Consider the following 11,412-nt stretch of genomic DNA (forward strand, 5'->3'; position numbering starts at 1 on the left):
CCGGCCGGGGAGCGGGGCCGCTACCGCCCCCCCCCCCCCGCCGCCACCTCCCGGGCGCCGCCGTGCAGCGGGGGAGGAGGAGGAGGAGGAGGAGGAGGGCCGGAGGGAGGAGGAGCGGCCGCCGGGGCCGCGCTGCCGGCCGCCATCTCGCGTCACGGCGCCGGAAGCGCGGCGGCGGCGGAGCGGTGAGTGCCCGGCCCGGGCCTGGAGGGGGCGGCGGGGCGGCCCCCACGGAGCCCGGCCCCGCTCCGCTGCCCCTCCGCGGCCCGAGCCTGGGGGTGGGGGGTGGGCGTTGTTTGGGCTGTGCCCCGCAGGGATAAGGATGTGGCTTCGGGTGGCCAGAACCCACAGAACCGGCACAGCCCGCTGTGGGAGACGCGTGTGTTGTAGGGGACGGCTGCAGGCCGCGGTGGTGCTTCAGGAGTTCCTGTAGTACACCGCAAATCGGGAGGGACGGACCTGCAGGCGTGTTTTAGGGGGCCCCAGGAACATCAGGCCTGCAGCCTCCTGAAGTTGGGGCTCCCAGGTCAGCGTGGCTCTGCTGCGCTTGGTCAGGCAAATTCTCCTCTCCTTGGTAACCGAGGACAGGACACACAAGAATGGCACAGAACTGCACCAGGCTGGGCATAAGGAAAAATTCCTTTACCGTGAGGGTGATCACATGCTGGAACCGGCTTCCTGAAGAGGTGGTTGATGCCCTGAACCTGTCAGTGTTCAGCAGACATTTGGATAACGCCCTCAGTAATATGCTCTAACTTCTGTGTACCCTGAAGTGGTCAGGCAGTTGAACTCGATTGCCTTTGCAGGTCCCTTCATATTGAACTGTTCTGTTCTAATTTGGCTCTAGCATGAGCTATTTGGTGGCTGAATGGGCCTAAAGAATCACTTGTTGGCCACCTCAGTAGCACTTTGATATCACCTGTATGTAACACATGTTGTTTCTTACAGCATTACTTCAGGTAATCATAATTGTTACATTCATTGGTTGCTGTACTTTAATGTGTATTTGTATTTAATATGTCAGTTTTATAATTTAGGATGGAGGTAGCTAACCTGTTTCACATTTGGCTCAGCTGGTCCTTGTGAAATGACCATTTTTGGCACATCTTCCTTTGTGTTTTCATTTGATGGATTCTTCTGAAATTGCTGGATTATTATTTTTTTGTATATATTTATAATTGAAAATGTGTAGCAAGCCAAACTGATGCTTAATACATAGCATACTCAACCCTATTTTAGACACAGTTCTTAGAAAAATCTGCTGGCTTTATGCCTTTATTGTGGACGTAGCCTGAAGCCTCACAGGTATGTGTTCTGAAGGAGAAATTTTTGGAAGGACACGGAGTCTGGCCAGGCTCATGCAAATCAAGTTTTATCATTGTTTACAGGATTTCATAGCCTGAATAGTCTGAACTGGGGCATCTGTAGTGATGAAGCTGCAGTTGACAGTTTTTTTGATTGGTTTGTTTGTTTCTGCTTAGGAGCAGTGAACAAAGAGATCTTTTTGTTCAATTGTTTTAATTGTGAAAGAGTTTTCAGAAGGGGCAGCCATGTTTTTAGATGCTGTACAGTTCACAGTACATTAGAGCTAAACAAATAAAATAACTGGCAGTAATTCTGATCTTGGAAGAAACTATCTGTAGCCATTTCTTAGGATTTCAAAACACTTTCTGAAGAAAGAAACCTGTGTCAGCATTAGAATTGACTTTATAAAGACAGTTCAGAGGTTTCAGAAGTGCTTTAAAAAGTGTTGAACTCTGTTGACTTGTAAACAAAACAATACTTGATGTCTTTAAATGCTGACTTCCAAGATACTTTTTTAAACTTACTCTATTCTTGTAGGTGCCTCCTTTCATATTTGCAATAAAAATGGCAGAGACGGCTCCTGACCCTTCTGAGAAACTGGTTGTCATCCACTCGAAAACTCACAAAGATACCATTCTAGCTAACTTTGAAGAACAAAGGAAAAAAGACTTTCTTTGTGACATTACTCTAATAGTGGAGAATGTGCAATTCAGAGCCCATAAAGCTTTGCTCGCTGCCAGCAGTGAGTACTTTTCAATGATGTTTGTAGATGAGGGCGAAATAGGGCAGTCAATTTACATGCTGGAGGGAATGGTTGCCGACACCTTTGGAGCACTACTAGAATTTATCTACACTGGTTACCTGCACGCCAGCGAAAAAAGCACAGAACAAATTCTAGCTACCGCACAGCTTCTGAAAGTGAATGACCTGGTGTGTGCCTACACCGACTACCAGGCCAGCCGCAGCCCAAGTAGCGCGCTGCCAGCGCCGTCTAACAGTGGCACCTCCGTAGCCCTTATTGCAAGCAACAAGAAAAATGAGGAGCCGCCCAAGCGAAAACGAGGGCGACCGAGGAAAGTCAAGACTGTCCAGGAAGAAAAATCAGCAGCAAATTCTCCTGAAGATGTGCAGCTGAGAGAGAACAACTCCATGCAAAACAAGCAAAATTTTATGAAAAAAGACATGGCAGCAGAAGAAACAGTTGTCAGTGAACAGGATCCAGCAAGGAAAGATGCAGAAGAAGCGGAACCTGCTTGTGGCTCAGAAGCTGCTGTCGATCTGTCAGCTGAGAAGGATGAGAATTATGATCCCAAATCTGAAGGAATGCAGAGCACTCAGAGCCGTTACAGCAAACGTAGAATAAGGAGGTCAATCAAACTAAAAGATTATAAGCTGCTTGGTGAAGAGGATGAAAAAGGACTGGCAAAGAGAACTGATGGAAAAAGAAAACGTACAGGTTCTGAAGCTCGCTGTAAAGACTGTGGCAAAGTATTTAAATATAATCACTTTTTAGCTATTCATCAGAGAAGTCATACAGGTAGGCGTTAAGAGACTGCTTCTTTGAGTATAGGATTTAGTGACTTGCTGCTAAATGCAAGCCTCTTGTTTAAGCATGGGCTGTTGTCCATAGCAAGAGCTGCTCAAAATAGCACACTGATCCAAATTATTAGGCTGTGATTCTGTGAATGTTTACTGTTTTCTTATTAGGAGATCTCCTAGCCTTTATGTCTTACCTTGATTGCAGTTTAGTTAATCATTTCTCTGTTAAAACACTGAATTATGTGGCAATACTTAAATATTTTTACTGCTACACGAGGCCTGCCTCTTTCTTTTAATTCTCCTTATCACTATCTAAAAGTCATTCTTAGTAGATACTAGATTGCAGTGAGTCCCACTGCCAGCTTGGAACATCTGGTGAGAAATATCACATCTGTACTTAGAAATGTCATCATCTGCTTTTAGGGGAGCGCCCTTTTAAGTGCAGTGAATGTGGCAAAGGCTTTTCCCAGAAGCACTCTCTTCAGGTCCACGAGCGGATGCACACTGGAGAGCGGCCGTACACGTGCACTGTCTGCAGCAAGGCTCTCACAACAAAGCATTCTCTTCTGGAGCACATGAGCCTACATACAGGTAAATATTCCAAGGCAAAGGTAACCTCCCTCCCCCCCAGAAATGTGCCTTTCTGGGGAAAAGAAGTGTTTCTGCTCTTTCTCGTATGTGCTGACTTTTTTTTCCTTTTCTTATACAAACTTTAGATGCGGCTTGCATTTTAATAAGTGATTTTCTTTACAGGGCAAAAGGCTTTTACATGCGATCAGTGTGGGAAGTACTTCAGCCAAAAGAGACAGCTGAAGAGCCATTATCGAGTACACACAGGTATAACAAGTTTGGGTTGAAGAGCTGGCTGACAGTCCATGCTCATTTGTCCTCATAAAGATTGACTAAGGCTGAATATTCTTCTTTAATAACGTATTTAGGCTCAAAAGACTGAATAGTGTACAATAAGTGGAATGTTTAAAAAGAGAGTTAATGGAAGAGGACCCTTCTGATTTTTAAAAACTAACTGTGCTGTATTTACCATAAAATTTCATTAGTTTTAGCTCTGCTGTCAATGTTGCATATAAGCTAGGAGTTTTTATAAACACTTATGTGCTGAATGTTGTGCACATTGCCTTGTAGTTTCCCATTATTTTGAATTAGTAATGGCAGACAAGCTTTAAGAACTGTTTTACTCAGTTTTCTTATAGAAAGATGGAGGTAAAATTACATATGCAGGAAATGGTGAAAAAAATCGGATTTTACAAAGGTTCAAGAGAAAGTAAGCTTGAGGGGGAGCAGGTGTCAGACCTCTCTTCTACCATGCTAAGAATAAACAGAGACATAGGGGTGTGTCAACCTGCTAGTTTTCATGATGAGGTAGGGAGAAGGCAGTGAATCACCTTGTGTTTTATCTCTATATTATATCAAAGTGGTTATTTTACAGGAAAGTGCTTTAACAAAGATCACTGAAGAGATACAGGGGATCACTTATGCACTGACACTTTTTTTGTTGTTGCGACAAGGCCGTTCATTGCCGGAATGTAACCAGTGTCATCGCAAATTCATGGATGCAGCTCAGTTAAAGAAACATCTAAGAACACATACAGGTAATACCGTCTGTTGGTTGTTTTTATCCTTTTTTCTTGAAATAACACAGACAAAATGACACGTTGCGCAGAGGACACTTCATTTCTCTGGGATGAGCTTTAGCTGTGCTTATACCTAATGGTGCCTGTGTTAAAAATTAGGAGATATGGTATTGAGATTGCATAATGAGCACACAACAGCACGTATTACAACAGTGCAGAAGCAGTACCTACTACAGGAAAAGCTTTTCTTCTTTCCTTTTTTTTTTTTTTTTTTTTTCCTTAGGAAGCCAGCTGCAGAAGATGTTGGTTAGCTCTTCTGTGGTAAAATCTTAGACTGGGAACTAAATTCATGAAGAGAGCCACATCCAGCATTTATTGGACTTGAAATGTCTACGTAGGAATGGAAAATGTACATCCTAAAAGAGTCAGGCACTCCTGTCTGTGGGATGCTTATGGAAAATGTTGCTGACCATAAAAATAATTATTTCAGTTTATCTTTCTATTATGCTGTAGTAAACCAGATGCTGGCAGGAGACTGGCTGGAAGGGATGGTGTAATACAAGTGACATCAGAGGGTGTTTTAAGGTTTAGAGGGCGAGGTGATACTTGAACGGCTGGATAACAGGAATAAAAAAAAGTTGATCTCTCATGATGACAAAGCATAAGCTTCTTAAAATGCTTTTCTTTGAAGAAGTTCATAAGATAACGTGTACATATTTTTTTCTTTTAAAATAGCTCTAAACAGTGGCAATTGTTCCTTCCCAGAATTGAATTATATATGATAATATTACATGTGGTTGTAGTAATGTGCACAAGATCAAGTTGTGAATTTTAACTCATGTCCTTCTCAGTGAAAATAAGAGCTTTAAATTCCATAGGATACGATGGGGTTGGAATTTGTGCTTTTGGGAGTTTTTGATGTATCAGGGATAGTGTTAGCTTGTGATACTTTTAAATATTGCCTTTTTTGTTGAGGACAATGTAGTGTGTGTTTACACACAACAGTTCTGTATCTGAAGCTGATACAGTGCTGTAAATGTAGCAGGAGATGAGCTTGGTGGTGGGAAATGAGGAGAGGGAGCACAGTAGCCATGTAAGTTGCAAAAATAGACTAACTGAGTTCTAGTAGAAACTGATCTGCAGTAGATGGTGCTTCTGGAAAAGACAGTCCGGACACCAGTATTACCAGTGCAGAAATGCCAATGGATCTGTCCCATCTCAAAAACAAGAAGTAAAATCACGAGGAGTTTGGGGGAAGAGTGTTAACATTGATTTGACTGTTACACTTTGGCAGCAGTTCTGTAGCACTGGATGTCATAAGAACACAGTCCCCTTAAGTTGCTCCTGTTTTTCCAGTGCGGTCTGGGACCAGGTGACCCCTAGATGTTCCTTCCAAAAAACATTTCTTGTTCTCAAACTTCACCCCAGCCCTCTGAAGCTGAATGAAAGCCAATAAGCTTTGCAGTTCTACACTAAACGTGAAGCTTCCTTGGAAAGCGGCTACTGCCCTGTGCTGAGTTTCAATATGCTTGGGTGGTGTGAGTTACCACTGTGGTGATCCGGATTCTCCTACCTAGTGTCTTAAAGACGTTGAGTGCAACAAAGAAAATGTGTGGTGTGAGTTAGGCATCGGTTTTGTTGGGTGGTATCTGTTTCTTGTGAACCTTTCTGCTATTTAATTCAGTCACTCTGCTTCTACTCAATTAGACGCAAGAATTAAAATCACAGTAAAAAGCAAACAAAAAAATATTCAACCCACTGTAAGTTATATTTTTCTCTGATTGGTGTTAGAATCATAGAATAGTTTGGGTTGGAAGGGATCTGTAAAGATCATCTGGTTCCAACCCCTGTGCCATGTGCCATGGGACGTGTTCCCAGGGTGTTGCAGGTGTAGGATGCAGTCTTAGAGGTCAACAGGCTTGTGAAGGTAATGGATTCACTTCTCAGGTTTGGAAACACGGGCTTACTCGTCTGGTGTGCTGCATGTGAGCCTGGCATTAATGTCTACTAGTTCAGGGTCAGCCTTTTTCAAACTTACATCTTCCGTGTGGATTGAGCTTGAGGCACCTGCATCTGTCTTAGGCATGTTTTTTGTTGCTCTAAGGGCTTGGATCACCTAGTTCTCTGTCTTCAAAGAGGAGACATATCGGAGATGTACCTTCCAAATTTTACACCCTCATTTAACGAGTGAGTTTGTTCCATTTCAGTTATTCATCCTGACCCATGGCAGAAGCACGATCATTTGGCTTTACATGCTTAAGAACAATGTACAGTAAAATGTCACATTTTTAAATAAATTCATGGGAAGTGCTACATGAAAAACGATGTCAAATTTCTTTTTGACAGGTGAGAAGCCCTTCACATGTGAAATTTGTGGTAAATCATTCACAGCTAAAAGTTCTCTTCAGACTCACATTAGAATTCACAGGTAAAGTATGTCTCATTTTCATCACATTCTTTAAAACTGTAATTTTTCATCTGATACCTGTATCCAGTGCATGTTCGATTACGGGATGGTCAAGGTTTGTTTGCATTTGGGATGGATGCTTAAGGGCTGGCATTTTTGTTTAATTTATTTAAAGAAATAATTAGTAGTGGAAAGTATTGCACAGTTAAATACTAGTGTGCCAAGACACTGAAGATTCTTCTTTTGTACATCGTCTGTTTAATGACCATGTACTTCGGTATTATTTTATGAAAAAAATTTCCTGTGAATTTTTGTTTGACAGCAAAACAGCAGCCATGGTGTAATAAGGTTATTGGAACATTTTCCTGTTTTCCTGTAGTCTATCATGTCTTTTCAATAGCATTCCTTAGCTTTTACCGACGTGAATATTGCATAAAGGCACGTCAGATTTGAAATCAGTAGAGGACTGTTTTGTGCCTTAAAGGCAAATATTTCCAGTATAATTTCTTGTCCTTTTGAGACAGGCAGCAAGGCAGGATTTAGAGACTTCTTTCAGTTAGAGAGCCCACACTATTAATAAACATTCTGAGAACAGTCAGTGCTTACGATCCTGTAAGTTGTTGCGTTCTTGTCAAGATCTAGCAGCACAGAGCTTGTACCTCTGGTATCATGACAGGAGGGAAGTTATGTTACCTCTGTAGCACTTGGGCATATATAGACTAATGTAGGTGTTGTACAGTGAGTGAAGTTGTGTAGAAATCAGGAAATCAACCAGAACATTTTTGAATGTTGACTATTCTTAAGTGTTTATGATGCAGCAAAAGAAAATAATTGTTTTGATTTTTTTCTATATTAAGTTGTCGAAAGCAGCGCTTTTAAAGTGAATATTTTCATGAGATCAAATATGTTCTTTTGCAGAGGAGAAAAGCCATATTCTTGTGGGATATGTGGAAAATCCTTCTCTGATTCCAGTGCTAAGAGAAGACACTGCATCTTACACACAGGCAAAAAGCCGTTTTCTTGCCCGGAATGTAGTTTGCAGTTTGCTCGTCTGGACAACCTGAAGTCTCATTTGAAAATTCATAGCAAGGAAAAGCAGTTTCAGGAAGCCAGTGCTGCTCCCAGCAGCAACACTAATTCGGAAGTCAGAAACATTCTTCAGCTGCAGCAGTATCAACTTGCCACCTCTGGAGGGCAGGAAATTCAGCTGCTGGTTACAGACGCAGTGCATAATATAAACTTCATGCCTAGTCATAATCAAGGCATCAGCATTGTCACTGCGGAAAATGCCCCAAATATGACAACGGGGCAGGCTGCTAACCTCACGCTGCTTGCTCAGCCACCGCAGCAGTTGCAAAACTTGTTGCTTTCAGCTCCGCAGGAGCAAGCGGAGCAAATCCAAAGCATCAATGTGATGGCAAACCAAATAGAGGCTGCCCAGCCTGAACAAATGCATGTCATCACTCTTTCTAAGGAAGCATTAGAACATCTCCACACTCATCAAGGGCAAAATGAACACATCCACTTAGCAGGATCTTCCCATCCAGCTCAGCACATGCAGCTGACTCAGGAATCAAGTCAACAGTCTCACTCCAGCCAAGATACAGTTCCTTCCCATCAAATTAGTGAAGAACAGAATCAAAATGTACAGGTTTCTGAATCCCATCAGCAGCCTCTGTTGGTAAATGAGTCAGCTCATGAGCATCCTGTTCAAGGGCAACCTTTTTGAAAATGCGTATTTGTCATCAGAGGGCTAGGCTACAGCGTGCTTCTCAGCCAAGCAGTGATTACACGCATTGCACTTTCTTTTCTGCAGCATAATCTATCTGAAGGTGCATTTCTTGGTGATTTTCCATGGGTGACTTTCAGTTTTCTTAATATTATTTATTTTAGACATTTTTATTATTACAAGTTGGTATTTCTCTACCGTTTAGTCCATACCTCACAAGCGATTCATGCTTTTTTTTGTGTGTGCCGCTTGCACATCCATGCCTACTGAGCAGATACTTGCCCTGTAATTTGCATTTCCACGTGACTTTCCAGGGAAGTGTGCCTTGCTGGTTGAAGAACAGTGTTAAGGTATCTGCTGACCTGAAAGTACAACTTCTCTGCTGGATTTTACATTACCTGCACTACTGTCAAGCTTAAGATAACCAGTACTTTTTTGCAAAGAACACACCATATGTCTTCTGTCTAATGAGCTTTCTCTCTGCGGGTTAACGTATAAGTTCCTGTGTGACCATTCCCTTAAGTGCATTTTGATTTATTGAATACCAAATTGGTTTGGGTTGGGTTGAAATTATTGCAGCCTTTGCCTGGTTCCGGATCACCCCTTCCATTACTGTATGCTTTAAGAGTTTTGCTCCTCAGAAATGCTTAAGCCATTGCACTTGAACAGTGGCAGTGTGATGCGGTGGTTACACTGGACAACTGAAAAGCCCGAGTTCTGTTAATTCCACCACTCGCCCGCCGTGTGACAGTGAGCAAGGCAGTTGACCTCCGTGCCTTAGTTTCCTAATGTAGTAAGCGTGGATAGCGTTCACACGCTCTGCCAAGCACTTTGAAGAGCTCTTGATGTTGAAGGCACTGTCTGTTAAGTGCAGAATTCTCTTCCTGACAGGCCTCGGTCTAAGCCTAGGAGCCAGTTTATATTTGAAGTGTTATTTTTTCTACTTTTCAGAGCGGAATGTAATGTTACTTTTAATATATGTTAAAGCCGGAAATCGTTTTTGTGGGGACTTGGACAACGAATAGAATCTCTTCAGAGCATAATGAGCTATATAAAGGGGGCATATCGCGTTAAAGTTGTACAGCTATTTTTGTTGTCTAGATTAGATGAGCACAGATCGTTTTCAATGACTGACTGCTAACAAAAAGATTTGTCAACTTAATAAAATGCCGTGCCGGAGTATACGCTTTGCATCTTCAAGTTCAGCTACTGATAACATCTCATGTAGCGTACAGGTGTGTTAAAATCAAGATAAAATGCCATTGATACTTTCCTCATGTTCATTTTAAAATGTCCTTCTTGTGATTTACAGTGGTATTCTGTGTTTTAACAGATGAAAAATGTAAAAAAAGAAGACATTGGCAGGTGAATTTAGAAACAAAACAAAATCTGTGATGCTTGGCTTATGTGACTGACCAGAGGGAGTCACTGGTATAAAAGAGCAGTTCATGAATGGTACAACAGTTTCAGGTGGAAGGGACTCCAGAGGCCAGCCAGTCCATCATCTTGCTCAGTTTGAACATTTTCAAGGATGGAGATCCACAGCCTCTCTGGGCGACCAATTCCAGTGTTTGACCGTAACTGTAGTGACAAAATGTTTCCTGTACTTCCTGGCAATTCTCCATGTGCCAGTCTTGTGTCTGCTGCCTCTCATCCTACCGCTACACCTCCGAGGAGTGTCTGGCTCTGTCTTCTGTGTGCCCTCCCATGAGGCAGTTGAAGACAGCAGTAAGGTCCTCCCAGACCCTTCTCCTCAGGGCTGAGCAACCCAGCTTCGTCAGCTCCAGCTCTTTAATCACCTTGGCAGCCTTCTGCTGCGCTCAGCCCAGTGTGTCAGTGTCTGTCTTGTTCTGGGGAGCCCAAATTCTGGTTGGTGTTCCTTACCCAAGTATTAGGCAGGCTCCTGACCGTGTGCTGCTGGACTTTGGTTAAGTATCTCAGTTTTTTCAAAGGACTAGGTCAGGTTTTATATAGATTGCCCACTGTCTACTCTCTTTATGATCATAGATCAATACAAATAGCCACATCCCACAGCAGAACACTAGTTAGGCTTTTCACCTTTTTATTTTTTCCCTCTCAGAACAGCAATACAATTTATACTTCCTGCCACTGAGGAGAAGCAGCATATTCTGCAGCTGTACTTCAAAAGCTTGAAGTCTTGGTGCTGTGAGAACATACGAAAAAATACAGTGAAGCTTGTTGTAAGAGCTACAGAGATCTTACTGAATTGTATACATTTAAGATAAATATTCCAGTGGTTTCATACCAACAACTTCTATCAATAATGAAGGTAAATTAAAATACTGTAACATGCAACTATGAATACTGTGTCAACTAGGAACACTCAAGAGTTTAGAGGAGCTGTACCGAGTTCCTTCTCTGCCATATACTGACATAACTCCTGAAACACTTAGAAGCTGGTTACAAGCTAAATTCCAAGCCATCAGTGAAATAATTGTTAAACACTTTCTTCTGGTTTTTGATTTTTTTTCATTTGTGCTTTAAATTGTTCACTGTGAAGTTCCCCTTGCAAACCACGTTTGAGCTGCAGTCACACAGGCATTGCTGGATGCTCCCTTTCCCTGTAATTAAAAAGGAAGTTTTGCTTTTGGAATTTTCTTACGCTCTTCTTCTACCAAATCACCCAACAAGCGGTGAAGAAACTTGCTTCTGCGAATAGCACAGCAGTGACTAATCTTGCACTCTGCATTGCTTAAGCTGCCAGCACACGTTTTAGCTTGCAGTTGGGAAATTAAAAGCTCGCGTGGTTTCTCACACCACAAATGTTGCATTTTGACACCATTTACTTCCTTTGTAGTGAATGAGTTTATATTAAAGATGAA

The 11,412-nt window shown here is 42.3% G+C and overlaps 1 protein-coding gene across 4 annotated transcripts; it reads left to right on the plus strand.

Moving 5' to 3' along the window:
- The first annotated feature begins 45 nt into the window (after positions 1-45).
- Positions 46-11,183, plus strand: ZBTB24 (zinc finger and BTB domain containing 24). 4 transcript variants are annotated; one of them, XM_080586906.1, is made up of 7 exons: positions 46-185; positions 1,843-2,842; positions 3,268-3,435; positions 3,598-3,681; positions 4,368-4,451; positions 6,780-6,861; positions 7,759-11,183. In XM_080586906.1, exons 2-7 carry the CDS (start codon positions 1,870-1,872, stop codon positions 8,567-8,569), a joined length of 2,202 nt encoding a protein of 733 aa, XP_080443032.1. In that variant the 5' UTR covers positions 46-185; positions 1,843-1,869; the 3' UTR covers positions 8,570-11,183. The 4 variants fall into 4 exon arrangements, 3 of the variants coding, with proteins under 3 accessions (XP_080443032.1, XP_080443031.1, XP_080443030.1); XM_080586905.1 differs by lacking the exon at positions 46-185 and adding an exon at positions 201-959; XM_080586904.1 differs by lacking the exon at positions 46-185 and adding an exon at positions 201-686.
- The last annotated feature ends 229 nt before the right edge of the window (positions 11,184-11,412 follow it).

Source organism: Anser brachyrhynchus (genome assembly GCF_964034855.1).
Source record: "Anser brachyrhynchus genome assembly, chromosome: 3".
Taxonomy (NCBI): domain Eukaryota; kingdom Metazoa; phylum Chordata; class Aves; order Anseriformes; family Anatidae; genus Anser; species Anser brachyrhynchus.